This window comes from Aotus nancymaae, unplaced genomic scaffold (assembly GCF_030222135.1).
Source record: "Aotus nancymaae isolate 86718 unplaced genomic scaffold, 86718_ANA_hifiasm-v0.15.2.pri h1tg000036l, whole genome shotgun sequence".
Classification (NCBI taxonomy): domain Eukaryota; kingdom Metazoa; phylum Chordata; class Mammalia; order Primates; family Aotidae; genus Aotus; species Aotus nancymaae.
The window spans coordinates 61,218,396-61,236,643 of NW_026988450.1; the positions used below are offsets into that span (position 1 = coordinate 61,218,396).

The window sequence follows — 18,248 nt, forward strand, 5'->3', positions numbered from 1 at the left end:
AGGCCAACAAACATATGAAAAAATGCTCATCATCACTGGTCATTAGGGAAATGCAAATCAAAACTATGTTGAGATACCATCTCACGCTAGTTAGAATGGCGATCATTAAAAAATCTGGAGACAACAGATGCTGGAGAGGATGTGGAGAAATAGGAACACTTTTACACTGTTGGTGGGAGTGTAAATTAGTTCAACCATTGTGGAAAACAGTGTGGCAATTCCTCAAGGACCTAGAAATAGAAATTCCATTTGACCCAGCAATCCCATTACTGGGTATATATCCAAAGGATTATAAATCATTCTACTATAAGGACACATGCACACGAATGTTCATTGCAGCACAGTTTACAATAGCAAAGACCTGGAACCAACCCAAATGCCCATCGATGATAGACTGGACAGGAAAAATGTGGCACATATACACCATGGAATATTATGCAGCCATCAAAAACGATGAGTTCGCGTCCTTTGTAGGGACATGGATGAACCTGGAAACCATCATTCTCAGCAAACTGACACAAGAACAGAAAATCAAACACCACATGTTCTCACTCATAGGTGGGTGTTGAACAATGAGAACACATGGACACAGGGAGGGGAGCACTATACACTGGGGTCTGTTTTGTGGGGAAGAGGGGGGATAGAGGGGAGTGGGGAGTTGGGGAGGGATAGCATGGGGAGAAATGCCAGATATAGGTGAAGGGGAGGAAGGCAGCAAATCACACTGCCACATATGTACCTATGCAACAACCTTGCAAGTTTTTCATATGTACCCCAAAACCTAAAATGCAATAAAAAAAAAAAAAGAAAGAAAGTGATAATTGCACAAAATGCAAAATCAAAAAAAAAAAAAAAAAAGAGTGAAATTCTCTCTTGACCAGAGAGAGAAAGAAAAAGAGAGAGAGAGAGAGAGAGAGAGAAAGAAAGAGAAAGAGAGAGAGAGAGAGAGAAGGAAAGAAAATAAAGAAAAAGAAAGAGAGAGAGAAAGAAAGAGAAAGAAAGAAAAAGAAAGAAAGAAAGAGAAAGAAAGAAAAAAGGGAAGGAGAGAGGGAGGGAAGGAAGGGAGGAAAAAAAGAAAGACAAAATGATGCAGAACAAAAACCATTATATAAACAATGTGTCATTCATTTCAATACTACTTTAAAATCATCAGTGGCCCTGTTAGAACACAGAGAAAGAGAAAGAGGGCATCAGATTTTAAAAAATGTTTGTGCATCTGAGCAGATCACACCAATTATACTTGGGTAATATTACTCAATGTCATTATTTTGGTCCATCACACAGCAATACATGTAAACACAATTTGTTTGGACTATTATTTTTTCTTTAGAAAGACTCATAAAAAATCACATTGTACCCCCAGTTCTGAGTATTGGAAAATATGCATTCAGTATTCATTTTGTTAATTTATATTTAGTTAATGTTACTGATGTAACAATTTTAACAGGTAAAAGTAAAAGCACTAAAATAAACAGATAATCTCCCGCTATTACAGACAAAAATGTTTTCGTACAATGAGTTATTGTATTCTCTTGTCTACCTTTTCTTTTATCATTAAAATAGACTATTTTCACAAAATATAATTTGATTCAAATTCCCTTTAAGATCCCATATGATTATCTTTGATATTGTAACCCTTTTAACATCTTAGTTTCTATAATTTCCATTCATCTGACTTCACGAGAAAATTTTTAGGGGTCAGTAGGTTTTTTCAAGCATTCTAGAAATAAAGATTCTGCATATTGCTACTTATTTTGCTGCACAACGTTAAGGAATGCTCTGCTCTTCCAAGAATCAATTTGATCTGATAGACTGCAAATTTATGAAATACATAGCAAATAACACCTGTTTTACATGCACTTTAATTTACTAGCACAGAATAAAATATATTATTTGAATACAATTTATTTTTCATTGGTGTAGTCTGTTTCTTATATTATGGTACTAGTAAAACAAATTCATTTAATTTATGTAGCTGTTGATGTAACCCAACTACCTCTGGTTCTTGGTGTTTGAACTTCTACTTGTTTAAATAGTCAAAATAGCTGACTTTAATAAGATAATAGGTCTGTGAGATAGTATTTGTTACAATACAAGTCAACACAAAAGCAGAACTAAAAGCTTTCGCTACTCTTTAATATGAAATGACCTGAAGCCTTCTAGTTATCATTTATAACTGACAATAATAATCACTGCACAGGTATATGCATTTTTGAAGTTAAAGATGGGAGTTCAAACACTGGATTTTCACCTGACAAAAGATTTATTGTATTTCTTAAATATTGGATGAGGAGAATCCTGCTATTTAAAAATACCTGTGGAAATAAACTAGAAATCAAAAATTACTTAACTTCTCTGAAACTGAGTTGTTTCAACTGTAAAATGGCAATAGCTAAAATACCCATAACTTACCAGGCTGTTGTTAGGGTAAAATAAAATTGTATATGTAGAAAGAAGCTGTAAACTACAAATTAATCATCAAATATTGGATATCATTTCAATTTGTGCAATGTAATTATTTAATATATATTCAGCACCAGTGTTTGGCCATTTTACTCTTCTAAAATACTTACTGGTATACACAAGTTGAAAGCCTTCATCTGTTCCTTCAGAATCAGAATTAAATTCTAGCCAGAGCTGATTGGAAGTACTACTAAGTGTCAGTCCACGCATAGATGCACCAGTAAAAGCACCTAGTAGATGAGTCGTTTTATCTTTTCCATCGTAAATCTGCAAAATATATTTATAATTATAATGTAAATGTGTCAATAATAATTCAGAGCATGTATTTATATCTATGAAAAAGAGAAAAGTGTACTTTTTCTAAATCAGATCAGTACATTGTTTAATTATGTTGATTTCTATGAACACAAGGTTAAGGAAGTTAGAATTCACATGAATAATTTTAAAATTCCGAGAGAGATCCAAGATGGCTGATCACTAGCAGCTCGGGATCAGAGCTCCCAGTGAAAGCACAGAGAACGAGAGGATGCCACACTTTCAGACAAATTTTTGTTGCTCAAAAGGACCAAGAGATTCCCAGCGGAGGAGCCCGACAGGTTGCCAGGGCTACTCTTGTGGCCGGCGCGGCGGTTTTGCTGGCACCTCAGCGTGGCAGTTCTTGGTGCAGAGTCCGGAGATTCCCGGGCAGAAAAGCACCATTAATCTTAACACTGTGGTTTTGGCCGGCGCAGTGGATTGCTCAGATTTCGGCGCTGGGAATCAACAAGTTGGATGTCCACTCAGAGACCTAGTTAGAAAGTCGGTAATTACAAAGACAACAGAGGGATAAATATATAATAAAGGGAAGAAACCAGCCTAAAAAGGCAGAGAATACTTAAAATCAGAATGCCTCTCCCTCTACAGGGGATCGCAGTTCCTCATCAGCAACAGAACAAGGCTTAATGGAGAATGAGTGTGTTCCATTATCAGAAGCAGGTTTCAAAAGGTGGGTGATAAGAAACTTCTGTGAATTAAAAGAACTTGTTCTAACCCAATGCAAAGAAACTAAGAACCTTGAAAAAAGGTTTGACTAAATGCTAACAAGAATGGACAATTTAGAGAGGAATATAAGTGAATTGATGGAGCTGAAAAACACAACATGAGAACTTCGCAAAGTATGCACAAGTTTAAACAGTCAAATTGATAAAGCAGAAGAAAGGATATCAGAAGTCGAGGACCAGCTCAGTGAAATGAAACGAGAAGACAAGATTGCAGAAAAAAGGATAAAAAGGAATGAGCAAAGTCTCCAGGAAATATGGGACTATGTGAAAAGACCTAATTTACACTTGATAAGTGTACCTGAATGTGACGAAGAGAATGAATCCAAGTTGGAAAATATTCTTCAGGATATCATTCAGGAAAACTTTCCCAACCTAGCTAGGCAGGGTAATATTCAACTCCAGGTAATACAGAGAACACCACAAAGATATTCTTCAAGAAGAACAACCCCAAGGCACATAATCGCCAGATTCATTAGGGTTGAAAGGAAGGCGAAAATACTAAGGGCAGCCAGAGAGAAAGGTCAGGTTACCCACAAAGGGAAACCTATCAGACTTACAGCAGATCTCTCAGCAGAAACCCTACAAGCCAAAAAAGAGTGGGGACCAATATTTAACATCCTTAATGAAAAGAACTTTCAACCCAGAATTTCATATCCAGCCAAACTAAGCTTTACAAGCTAAGGAAAAATTAAATCTTTTGCGAACAAGCAAGTACTTAAAGATTTCACCACCACCAGGCCTGCTTTACAAAAGCTTCTGAAAGAAGCACTATACATGTAAAGGAACAACCAATATCAGCCTTTCCAAAAATATATCAAAAAGCAAAGAGCATCAACACAATAAAAAATTTACACCAACTAATGGGCAAAACAGCCAGATAGCATCAAATGACAGTATTGAACTCATATATATTCAAATTGGACAAAAAGCCAAGACCCATCGGTATGCTGCATCCAGATCCATCTCACATGCAATGATACACAAAGACTCAAAACAAAGGGATGGAGGAAGATTTACTAACCAAACAGAGAGTAAAAATAAACAAATAAATAAAAAGTAGGAGATGCAATTTTCGCCTCTGATAAAATAGACTTTAAAGCAACAAAGATCAAAAGAGGCAAAGAAGGACATTACATAATGGCAAAAGGATCAATGTAACAAGAAGAGCTAATGATTCTATAGATCAACGAGACAGAAAAGTAACAAGGACATCCAGGACTTGAACTCAGACCCAGAACAAGTAAACTTAATAAACATTTATAGAACTCTCCACTTTAAATACACAAAACACACATTACCACCTCACACCTATTCCAAAAGTGACTACATAATTGGAAGTAAATGACTCCTCAGTAATCACATAGCATTTTCATAGGTTTAAATGAAATATTGGTTGGCTGCTTGTTATTTTTTTCCCTTATTCCTTCCTGTCTACATCATTAAGTATAATTATTGGTATAAAAGAGGTTTCCAATACCCATTTCTAAAATGTGTTCTAGCCTGGGCAAGAAAGCAATACTCCCATTCTCTCTCTCTTTCTCTTCTTTTTTCTTCCTCTTCTTCATTCTTTTTTTTTTTCTTTCTTTCTTTCTTCAAAAAAAAAAAAATTTCAAGCTTAGTATACTTTAAGTAATACTTGAATCAGGTGATATAGCCTTTGTTCTTACTATTTTAAAAATGCTTTTTCTGGCAGACAATTTAAAATTAAAAATATCTACCTAAATATTGGTTTCCAAAGTTGGTTACTTGGTTAGTTGGCTGTTTCTCTGCAACTTTCTCAAAGAGATCAAACAGTTGCTTTTCCAACAACATGATTAATATAAAATATATTCATGTCTGGTGCAATTGTAACTTTTCCATGTTCTTTAACTTGTTTCTTATTTGACATTTTATAAACGTTAAGTTAAAGGAGTTCTAAATGCTTTTAGAAACTAATTTAATAAGCAAAAAATATACAATAATAAAATTGATAACTTTCAAACATCATTCTCATTTTTCTGAAGGTATAACTGCTTATTGTACTCTAATTTGTTTTTCTTTTATCGATATATTATAACATCTCTTCAGATCAGTAGTATAGATTCTTCTGTTTGAGAGATGTATGGTGACTCCATCATAACTTGCTCTACCATTCCCATATTAATGAACTCAAGTTTTTGCCACTACAAGTAATACTGACATAAACACTATTTTATGTGTAACCTCATGTTTATTGGTACTTGTACTTCAGTGAAAAACTTCTAGAAATATGAGATATCTGAGTTAACATGTTCATATATTTCCAGATGATTTTCTAAAAAGTGTGTAGTAATTATATCTACGGTTTACTAAGTATGTGTATTACCATTCCTTTTCCTTTAAGGCATGCATTCTCAACATAATCATTATGACCCTCAAGGGTGTAAATATTGGTTCTTGGGAGTAATAATATTTTAGATATTACAATGATTTGTGGTTTCCCAAAGATCAACTCTCCCCAACAGACTTTATTCCGTATTATTTTGTTTCATGGAGTTTAATGGGCCTTTTAGGTGAACAACAATAAAAAGAAAAAGTGGAGAATACAGCTGGCAGTTACTTGTCTCTTAGCTCAGAGTGCCTTATTTACTCATGGCCTGGTGTTACAGTAAAAATTATGTTGTTAGATTCCATATCTAGGGACCTTTCCATAGCACAAATATTCCTCCACAATTACATTGATGTCACCTCATAGAAGATTTTTAGGTGGTACACAATGGAATTTTTATTATTACTATATTAATCTGTGTAAGATATTTTTCTTGTACTAGACTGTGGGTTTTAATTGATAATTTATTTAGAATGTTTTAATATGATTCATAAATAAAAACTTGTGAATATTAACCTTTCTTTCAAAATACCTTTATTAGAATTTAATGTTAAGATTATGCCAACTTTTTAAAACTTGGGAAATTTTCACTATATTTCTAATATCTGTTTTACTCAAATAAAATGATGCACCTTTTCCTCAACTCAAAGAAAGATTTTCCTCAATTGAAAGAAATGTTCTTGAGATTTTGATTATTTAATTGTTACTTGTTTTTTTTTATTTTACAGCCAAGTGCCTATTATTTGCATATTCACACTCCAAAACTATATAGCAGTTCTCTTATATTTTCTCTTATGAAATTTATCTCTGTATCATTCCTCAGTATTATATATAATCTTCTACTGGAACTTCCATAGTAACCATTAGATTTTCTTCAGTGATTAATCTATTTTTAGATATTTAATTAAAATATTGAATTTTAATTATGTGCCATTTTCCACAAAGTCTTTTTTATTGATATTCTAATTGCATTATCTTAAGATTTCTCATTATCTTTGGAATTATTTTCAAATTTCAGATTTCTCTTCCAAGTCTTCTATAGTCTAAATTTAATGCATATTGTCTCTTTTAAGTATTTAAGTTGGTCTTTCTTCCTCTGGTTTTGGAATTCCTTCAAGTGTGTGTTTATTTATCTCTAGCCATACATGGCTTTATATTTTCCTATTACTGATAGAGGTTTAAATGCTATAAGGACAACAGGCAAAAAATTGTACTGATACAAATGTAGCATTTTCCCAGGGCCTCTAAATGTTCTCCTTTAACTACATTACTCTAAATCTTTTCTACACTGAAATTCTAAGTCTCCACTGACAAGGCTTTTCTTGCATGCTCCATTTGTAATTGATAGAATCAATAGACTCTTGTGTACCCTCTAGGCTCCTACAGTTTGTTTACTTGTTCTTTACAACAGAGAAGGTAGAAATAAGGGAAATTGAGGAATTGAGATTCTTAAGTTCAAGGCGACATGGTCATTGAATTCCTAACAGCAAACATTATTTGGTCTCTCTCTTTTTAAAAAGTCTATCAATGTTTTAAAAAATGTACATTTACCCTTGAGAGTATTTGGATACTAGATACAGGCTGCATACACAAATTTTCTCATATTATCAGGGAATACCTTGAATCCCTGGAGGAATCTAATTTATCATGCAAATAAGTTTCTGTTTTAGTTATTAGCAAAAATTTATATGTCTTCAACAAAACCAAACCAATGTTGAAGTTGTTAGCTCCAGCATGCATGATTTTTGTTTGATTATATAACATTCAACTTTTCATTTCGTAAAAACAGTAGTCATTGGTGATAATTTAGAGGCAAGAAAACCTTGCTTGTGGCAAAATATAACTTGTATGTCTATGAATTTCAAATATTCAATATTCTCAAAAGTATCCTTCTGAATACATTTATTTTCTGACTCTATATATTACATAGTATACAAATTCTGTGTTTAGAGCTACACATTCACAATCAAACCATTTAACCACTAGATCCAGTAGATCTTATTTGTGATAATATTATCAAGGTATCCCCAAATAATAATTGTTTCTTGGATAAAACAGCTTCTCTATTTATGTGTGGATACATTGCAAGAACTTTCAGTTTGCCAAAAATAGTCAAATAAAGGGAGAATATAAATGGAACAATTAATGTAACTGAGGAAATAAAAATTGGTCGTTGAAATTTGTTTTTAATTTCTTAAAAAGTCCTAATTTTTCAAAATCTTCATGAGTAATGAAAAGCAAAAACTAATGATAGTAGAAACCATTACTTTATACATATAAATTATTCCTGTATTTAACAATGTAAAAAGTAACAAAATAAGTCAACATTTAGTTATTTAGTTTCTTGACTGTGTTGGGTGCTATAACTAAAATAAAAAAAAAATAGTAAGACATCATTCTTAACCTGAAGAACAACAACAACAACAACAACAAAAACACAAAATTGTCTGTATATTAAACTAGAAGCATTCCTTTTTTCTTTTTTCTTTTTTTTTTTGGTCCCCATCACCCACTCTAGAGGTGCAATGGTGTGATTATGGGTCACTGCAGCCTCAACCTCCGCCAGCTCTGGTGACCCTCCTATCTCAGCCTCCCAAGTAGCTGGCATTACAGGCATGCCCCACCAACCCTGGCTAATTTTTGTATTTTTTGTATAGATGGGGTTTTGCCATGCTGCTCAGGTGGTCTTGAACTCCTGGACTCAAACTATCTCCACCACCTTGGCCTCCCAAAATGCTGGGATTATAGGCATGAGCCACTGCACCAGGCAGCATACTTTTTTATACATTCTTTTTTAAGAAAGGAAATTTTTTTTTTTTTTTTTTGAGACGGAGTCTCGCTCTTGTTACCCAGGCTGGAGTGCAATGGCGCGATCTCGGCTCACCGCAACCTCCGCCTCCTGGGTTCAGGCAATTCTCCTGCCTCAGCCTCCTGAGTAGCTGGGATTACAGGCACGCGCCACCGAGCCCAGCTAATTTTTTTGTATTAATAGAGACGGGGTTTCACAATGTTGACCAGGATGGTCTCGATCTCTCGACCTCGTGATCCACCCGCCTCGGCCTCCCAAAGTGCTGGGATTACAGGCTTGAGCCACCGCGCCCTGCCGAGAAAGGAAATTTTTTATAAGACATATTTTAAAAGATTATTTAAAGAAAGATCGTAATAAAAGAGCTAATGCTTTCAGGAAAAAAAAATTATTTAAGTTCAGCTGGGTGAATCTATTTCAGCACCAAAATCTTTTAACTACAGTTTACTTAACATTGTTGAGTCAAAAGGTAGAAAACAAATACTGTAGAAGTTCCACTATAATCATCAAAATAACATGAAACTGGATCATTCAACTATGAAATTTTGGAAGCATACATAAAATTGCTAAATCAAAATGAAAGGCAAGTGTTAATTAGGAAGCTTTTAAAAAGAGAAGATTTTTATAGTAATGATCAAGTCAATGCTATTTTACTCATAAATAAAATCCTTCAAATGTAGTCAAATATAAGAAAACATAAAGATAACAAAGGGACAAAGCAGTGTAACCAAAGATAAATTACTTTTGAAGTAGCCATGAATACAATAATAGAAATAAGAAAACAAAACAAATAAAATATGACTTTTGTTCAAAAGCAAATATCCAGTACAGAGTGATTAAATTGGGTCTGACTAGAGAAATAGGACTTTTATTTGAGACTTACTGTTCATATTTCTATTCTAATTAAAATCAAGACCTTTAAGTGTGTTTTTGTTTATTTAAGCCTAATCTCCCTTTTCTTTTTTAAATGTATATTATTATTAAGTTGACTTAAGGATTAATATCATGAAAGGCATTGATGGCTTTTGTAATATTAATGAAATTCTTTGATGAGACTTCAATTTGTTAAGAGGTTGCAATGTCTGATTATTTATACCAGAACAAACTAGAATTTAATATTGCCATGTTTTAGTTACCAAACCTTTTGTAATAAATCTGGGACTGAAATTAATTATGGTGTACAGACCCCCTAAATCCAGTAGGCTGAACCGTATTATGACAAACTACTTGTCAACACTCAAAACTCTTGCTGTTGTGAATGATATAATAAATATATAAATAGAAGGCATATTCTAACTCAATTATCTAATGAATTAGCAAGTAAAGTGTCACCTGAATCCAAGAACAGAAAGTAAATATAAACGTAAAATGTGAAAAGAGAAATTACACATGTACATATGTGTAATCATATAAACCTCCAAATTATTCCTCCCCTTGGATCTTAGCATTTTCATTTTTGGTCATTTGTTTTATAGGTTTATTTGGCAATTAAATACATTTTCTACAAAGGTGAATTAGTGTCAAGTTTGCATATAAAATAAAAAATAATTTTTACAATTGTCAATCAAAAAAGGCTCTCTTATAAAACTTTTTATATTCTCTCCAAAGATAATATAAAATAGAGCAGAAGAACTTTTGTTTGCATTCAGTTATTTAGGTTTCTAAAATAGCTACATAATGTATTTTCAATTATATGAGCTAGTATGTTTTAGTGAAAGACAAGGGCCAGCTTTTCAGGGGCATTCATTTTTTGGTTATATACAGAGTTGAAGTTCCAACTCTACATTAAAGTTCTGCAGCTTATTACAAATCATTTTATTTTCCTTATCCTTAATGGAAGAGGATGAAAGGTTTTATGAGGCATAACATAGCTGTCTGTACAAATTGGCATTTTGAGAGTGCTTTTGAGGGAAGATTCCAATGAACAGCAAGCAGAATTGGCAGATATGTGTACTGGACATATAAGATCACTGGTGTGCTGGGAAAAGTTTAACAACCAGCTCTCAAACAAATAAAATTCGTAAATGTGTATACCTGCATATAAGTTTTTAAAATAACATTTACTGCAATAAAGAGATATTGACAAACTTTTTCTAAGAAAGGTTAGACAGTAAAATTTTAGGCTTTAAGAAGCATACCATCTCTGTCACAACTACTCAATCCTGACATTGTGGCACAAAAGTAGCCATAGACAATATGTAAATAAATGGCCATGGCTTTCTCCCAATAAAACTTTATTTACAAAAACAGGTGTTAGGCCCAATTTGGCTCATACACTGTTGTTTTCCAATCCCTGATTTTAGGGAGGGGTCGAGTAATGTATAAATAGTAATAAAATATACAAAAATCATGATCGTACATTTCACATAGCTAATTGATTTTTACAGAATGCTTTTATTGTTTTTGTCAAACTTTTGTGTATGCAATTTATTATTGCAACTGATAAACAAGAGTATTTTCTAAATAAATATTGCTTGATTGTTTTTAATGTTAACAAATAAAAGGAAAGTGAAAAATCAAAAGCAGGATTATGTCAGAACTTCATTAGTTTATAAATGCCAGAAGCAACTAATTAGGTTAATTGAATAATAGTTTTCAAATACTGGAAAAAATATATCTTCAATATTTCATGCTACTGACAATGTAATGGCCACAGACACAACCTGCTTCCACTTGTCTACATAATAAACAAACAACAAGTTAAGCCATGTTTTGTAGCATTTGCCAATTTTTACAGTGTAAATACTCCCATTGGCTGACATCAAGCTATCATTGAATGTGAAAGTGTGTAATGTCATTGAATGTGGAGTTTGGAAGAGATTGGAAACGGCACTGTGTGATGTGTTATTTCTACCATAGAGATACATTATACGTAAATAACCTCAAAAGCACAGATAATAGTAAAAGTAGTAAAATTATTAGAAAATAAAAAATTGTATTTATTGCTCGTTTTTAATTTAATTTAATTGTAATTTAATTACAATCTAATTGTAATATAACTAAATTTTTGGTACTGGCTATGTTCAACAATCGACTCTCAAAATTACTGAAAATTCAACAATAGGCTCTCACAAGTGCTACTCCCAAAGACTCACATACACATAGGAAAGAAACTTGAATATAATACACTTTAGAAAGCAACAGGTTAATAACCTTATCATATCTCTGCCAAAATGTTATTAATTAAGTCTTTTGAGTATCTAATTTTTCATAAATGTGACATCATTCCTACTAACCTTTTCTTTCCCAGTCTCAAAAGCAATTTTGAGTTACTTTACTAGCTTTTCTCCATAATCATCCTTAGTCTGCATTTTTCATAAGAAAGAAGTCTTTAGACTATACAGTGCTAACCATGGTAAAAAGATTGCCTTGAATTTTGGAATAAAATAAATTCTTTTCAAACAATAAATAAATGTTCTGCTATATTCCTTTATCTTGAATATTGTCCTTAGTTTTTATTTGAAAATAACAACAAACACAGCAACAATGAAAACAGAAAATAGTATTTCCAATTGGTATTCAGTTTTCATCCTACGAGGCTAACAATGGGAGCTATTCGATATTGATTACATAGAGCCTACATAATAATAAACCCTTCCTATAAATGTTAATTGAAAGAATTAACTAGATTACACATTTACAAGTGAGGGTGAGGAAAGAAGTTCAGTATTTCTGCCATATGCTATGACCCTTGAAAAGAATAAAATAATCAGATCCCAAACAAACTAGACAAACATTCCCTGGATGAGTTAACTAGAGAACAAATTAGTTAGGTTCTGATTTAGGTTTCTAAGACAGGACCCTTTTTGGGTGGAAGAATGATAGAATACCAAGAATTAGACAGTAGAGGGAACATGTAACTGGCTTTCTATCTGGAGCCCAGAAAGGTGGCAAACATGCTTGCAGGAAAGAGGTAGGAAAAAAGCAAAAACAAAAACAAAAAACAGGTATGTGGCATTGGTGAGGTAATTGAGCCTGAGCCAGCCACATGGAATCCTGTTGTAACTCAGTGTCATGTACAGAGTAATTGACAAGTGCTTCTTATAAGCAGAGCAGAATACACTACGGGGAGCTGGCAGATACTAAGCTGTTTTGCAGTTGGGATAACTAGGACCCAACAGTGGATGCCCAATTGTATTGCTGACTTCAGACCAAGTAGCAAATGAGAGAGCTCAGCAGCTGCTGCAACATACAGATAATGCCCTAGGACAAAATGCACTTTTCATTTTTGACAACTTGAAGTCATGATGCCAAAATATTTGCAGACATTGAATTGGCAAATACAGAATTGACTGAGTTTATCCTGAATTGACCTAGACTGATTTTCCCACAGCCCAGCAAAAACGCTGTTGAAAATAAAAATTAGGTCATTTACACAAAAATCTTTTGCAACATTTCTTGCAAATTTTGACCCAGACTCTGAAATGTATTCCTATTATATGAATATTCACTAAATATTTCCAGGGACAGGCACTGTGCTGAATGCTTTATAAATATCATTTAATTTAAAAACATTATTTAGTCATTACAGCAATCCTGAATGTAAGTTTTTATTATTATCAGAATGTTTCAGGTGAGGAAGGTGAGCTTTAGAAATATTGAGTAAGTTTTTCAACAACGTAGAACTATTAAGTGACAGATTTGGAATTTGAACCTAGGTTTACCTGACCCTAAAGTGACAAAATAGGTGTGTGGGAAAATAATCCAGAGCATAATATGTTTTCAAAGGTTAGAATACATTTGTGCGATGTTGATTGAGTGGGCATGTTTATCTAATAATATATCACCAAATATAACCCTGAATTTTATAATCTATATTTGGACAAAATGGCATGGCACTGTGGGAAATACCTAGAAGTACCTATGTTGTATAAAAATATATTCACTTTTCTTCTATTAGAAACAAAAACAGATGAACTTAATTAGAAAGGATATATCTTTCTCTTGCTTTACATAGAAAGTTGCTGAAATTATATAGTAAATTTGTCCTTTCTAGAAGAAAGAAAAAATTATTGAGCATTTGCTATACGATAGCCATTGTTCCTAGATGCTGGAGTTAGAGTGGAGCTACATGGTTCCTGCTATCTTATAGCATGCATATTATTGGAGGAGACAAAAGTAAAGGATGGAACTATGAATACAGAATATTTCAGGTTGTAGATTAGTGCTATGAAGAAGAATAAATCAGAATACTAATATGGAAAGAGATGGTGGAGGTGAATTTACTAGTTTATAGATGTGTCCATTGAAGACTGATCATATGACATTTGACCTGAAGTAAATGAGGGACATAGCCGTGTGGTTATACTGAGGAAGAACATTCAAGTAGAAGAAATAGCCTGAGCAAAGGGCTTGGTGTTAGAGTCTGTGATATGATTTGAATGTCTGTGCCTTCCAAATCTCATGTTAAAATGTGATTCCATTGTTGGAAGTGGGGCCTGGTGGAAGGTGGTGGTATCATGGGGACAGAACCCTTGTGAATGGCTTAGCACCATCCCATTGGTAATTAGTGAGTTCTCACTCAGTTATTTCACATGAGATCTGGTGGTTTAAAAGTCTGGAATCCCTCGTCCCTTTACTCTCTTGCTCCCTTTCTCACCATGTAATACACAGCCTTCCCCCTTCACCTTCTGCCACTATTGTGAGCTTCCTGAGACTCTTACCAGAAGCTAGCTGATGTTGATGCCATATTTGTAGAGCCTGCAGAACTATGAGCCAATTAAACCTTTTTTCCTTATAAATTATACAGCTTTAGGTATTTCTTTACAGCAATTAAAAAAAAAAAAAGCCTAATATAGCATGCCTGGTATATTAGAAAAACTAGAGGGAGGACATTATGCCTGGAGTGGAGTGAGCTAGAGGAAGGGGGCCAGGAGAAAAGATCAGGCACATTAAAATTACACCAAATCATAGGGTTTTTGAAGTCATGGTAAGGGCTTTAGATTTTACTTATAATGAGATGAAAAACATAGAAAAGTTTTGAGCCAAGACATAACATAAAAAGGGGCCACTTTTTTGTTGATTTGGAAACATTCATGGAGTATACTATGGTCTCAATATTTGCATCCCCCTAAATTCATATGTTAAAATACTAACCCTCAAGGTGATAGTATTAGGAGGTGGGGCCTTCGGGAGGCAAATCGGTCATGTGGGCAGATCTTATAAATGAAATAAGTGCCCTTGTAAAAGAGACCCCTAAGAGCTTATTCATCCCTTTGACCATGGAGTCAACGATATGAAAATGACTCTTTAAGGAAGATGACCCTCATCAGACACAATCTACTAGTGCCTTATTCTTGAACTTACCAGCTTTAGAACTTCAAAAAATATATTTATGTCATTTATAAGCCACCTAATCTATGTTATTCTGTTATAACAGCTCACATGATCTAAGATGGTGGAAATAGGGTGATTACTTAGAAACAATGTCAGTTATCCAAGTGAGAGATGAAAATTTAGACCAAGGTAATTTACAAAGTTGGGAAATTACTGGTTCTGGAACTTTGAGGAAAAGGACCACAGAATTTGCTGATGGACAATATACAAAGTGTGAAAGAAAAAAGGAAGCAAGAATGAACTCTTCTTCATCCTTGAGTAACTACTTTCTATCTACTGAAATAGAGAAACATGAGGAGAGAGGAGACGTGTGTTTTGGACTGGTAAACTTTGAAATTCCAATTAGTCATTCAAGTGGAAATAGAGAGAGATCATTTAGACAGAAACTGGATTTAATCACAGGTTGGAGCAGATTTTGCATTGGTTGTGCTGTTCTGCTAATGTACTTTAAGGCATATATGTTTCAAAGTTTTTTTTAATGTGAACATTAAAGTTTTTTAATAAACAAAATACATTTCATCTATCTTTTTATATTCCTTAAAGATTCAATGTCAAGTGAAATCCAAACCTACCTGTGGTGTTGCCTTAAAATTTTCCAAAAATAAGTAAGTAACATCCAAGAAAATTGTCACTTACCACACTTACTATTCCCATATGTAAACATTAATAGTTCAAGGTATCAAAAGTATAACAGTTTCCTACACAATAATGGATAGAAGGTTACATATTTGTTCTATCACCATTGTAAAAACACATAATCAGCCAAGGTTGTTCATAGTGAACAGGTTAAAATACCAATTAAGTAAGCAATTTGAAAAAAAAAAAAAGAGATTCCTAAATGATCATTCTGCACCATTTTTGTTCAATTCAGAATGGATGCAGCAAAATTTCCTTTTCACTTTAAGTTAGAATCACCATTGGAATTTTTATTTTATTTCAATTATCATTATTATTATTATTGCTTTTTCATGGCTAGAAAATGTTCTGTTTGCCTAAATAAGATTTTTTTCAGATGGTATCAAAATTATTCATCATCTTTTGATAAATGACACAAACACACAAAAAAGTTTTACAAAAAAAATTTCAATCCGGTATAAAGTTAATGACTCAAAATTATCTAGTAATATTGAGGTCAATTTTTATTATTAGAGTAACAGTCTGTTACCCTTAAAACACTACAGTAAAATATTTTGAGGTATGAACTTTCTTCATTTTAACACTGGAACCAAATAAGGATATAATCATAATTCCTACATTGATCGTCATAAGACAACCTAGAGTGCTTTATAAAACTACAAATTCCCACATGTAGACAAACAATCACAAAACCTGAAAGAGGTGCCAGAAACCAAAACTTAACCAAAACAAAACAAAACTAGAGGAGTCATATGATGGTTTACTCTTGGGACTCACTGGTGCAACTCTACTGGTGTGGCTTTAAATAACTAAAGGTCTTTATAGAAAGAAAGGAGAAGGAGAGAGGGAAAAAGACGGCAGGTGAGTGAGCACGTGAGTGCCATCCTGGACAGTGAACTCCCAGAGACGAAAGTTGTACATGAATGCTTGCATGGAAATAGATGATGATGCACACACATATTATTGTTGTTACTGTTATTTTTGTTTTGGTCAGAATCCAATATAGTTATGTCACATAGTAAATGAACCCAGAAAAAAAAAAATCTCTCCTCCTAAACTTGATTCTCATATAAGGATTGCAAGACAGTGTCATTCCAAGAAATGTGATCAATGCTATGGCATAAAAGAAAAGGCAACGATTTTAAATTCTCTCAGTCAAGGGGCAGAGTGTTCTATAGTGGGCTATTTGTTTTGATTTCTTATTATATTGTAGTCTAAATAGAGGAATCTGACTCCACTAGGTTTAATGTTAGAAAGTACTGGAGAGGCGGATTAACTTTCAAGGATTAGTTTTCAGCTAGGCAAATAACTTTTCACTCTAAGATGATTTTGGGCTCCATAATTTTTTAGAATTAATCATATGTCTTTTTAAGGGTTCATCTTTCTGCTTGCATATAACTCAATGTGTCCATGTCAAAGGGTATCTTTTAACTAATAGTTGCCCATGGGATTAAAGGGAAGAATGAGGTTACATTAAGCATCTTACCTCTTATTCTGGCAGAGAGACAGACCATAAAGAAGAAAAATTTGGAATCTAAAAGTTCACCCTAAATTGTCTTTATAGAGTGGCTTGATGAAATTGTTTTTAAGTAACAATTCAAAATAAATCTCAGCAAGTCTTTGAGTAGAAGGTATGTTTCTAATATTTAGTATACAATATTTGAATTGGTGTGTTTCTATTGTAATATTTAGTATACATAATATTTTCAACTTTGGGGATTGTATATACTTGGAAAATTACAGAATCCTTAAAAATTGTTGGGGACATAAATTTTTAACTTTTTACACATATAAGAGAAATCCATATTTGAAGAAATCCATTAAAGGGCCTTAAATTGAGTATTTTAGTGTGTGTGTGCCTTCTTTCATTGCTCCCTATTAAATCCTCTCCTATTGTCACTTACGACTGAAGCTCGACACTTCTCAAGGTAACACATATGATAAATGTATATGGCTTTACTCCAAATAAGTAAGACCTTGAGTAGAAAGTTTTATTTTATTATTAAAAATAATTCCCGATTGCAACAGCACATCAAAAAGCTTATCCACCATGATGAAGTAGGATTCATCCCGGGGATGCAAGGCTGGTTCAATATACGCAAGTCTATAAATGTAATTCACCACATAAACAGAACCAAAGACAAAAACCACATGATTATCTCAATTGATGCAGAGAAGGCCTTCGACAAAATTCAACAGCCCTTTATGCTAAAAACTCTCAATAAACTAGGTATCGACGGAACGTATCTCAAAATAATAAAAGCTATTTATGACAAACCGACAGCCAATATCATACTGAATGGGCAAAAACTGGAAGCATTCCCTTTGAAATCAGGCACTAGACAAGGATGCCCTCTCTCACCACTCCTATTCAATATAGTACTGGAAGTTCTAGCCAGAGCAATCAGGCAAGAAAAGGAAATGAAGGGTATTCAATTAGGAAAGGAGGAAGTCAAATTGTCTCTATTTGCAGACGACATGATTGTATATCTAGAAGACCCCATCGTCTCAGCCCAAAATCTCCTGAAACTGATAAGCAACTTCAGCAAAGTCTCAGGATACAAAATCAATGTGCAAAAATCACAAGCATTCCTATACACTAATAACAGACTTAAAGAGA

At 33.5% G+C, this 18,248-nt stretch overlaps 1 protein-coding gene across 1 annotated transcript in view; it reads right to left on the minus strand.

Moving 5' to 3' along the window:
- The window catches only part of CSMD3 (CUB and Sushi multiple domains 3), a 1,293,678-nt gene that overhangs the window by 375,221 nt on the left and 900,209 nt on the right, over positions 1-18,248 (minus strand). Inside the window, exon 24 of the mRNA XM_012443291.2 lies at positions 2,574-2,730. Within this exon, the coding sequence (XP_012298714.2) occupies positions 2,574-2,730 (157 nt within the window). The remainder of the gene's footprint in view (positions 1-2,573; positions 2,731-18,248) is intronic.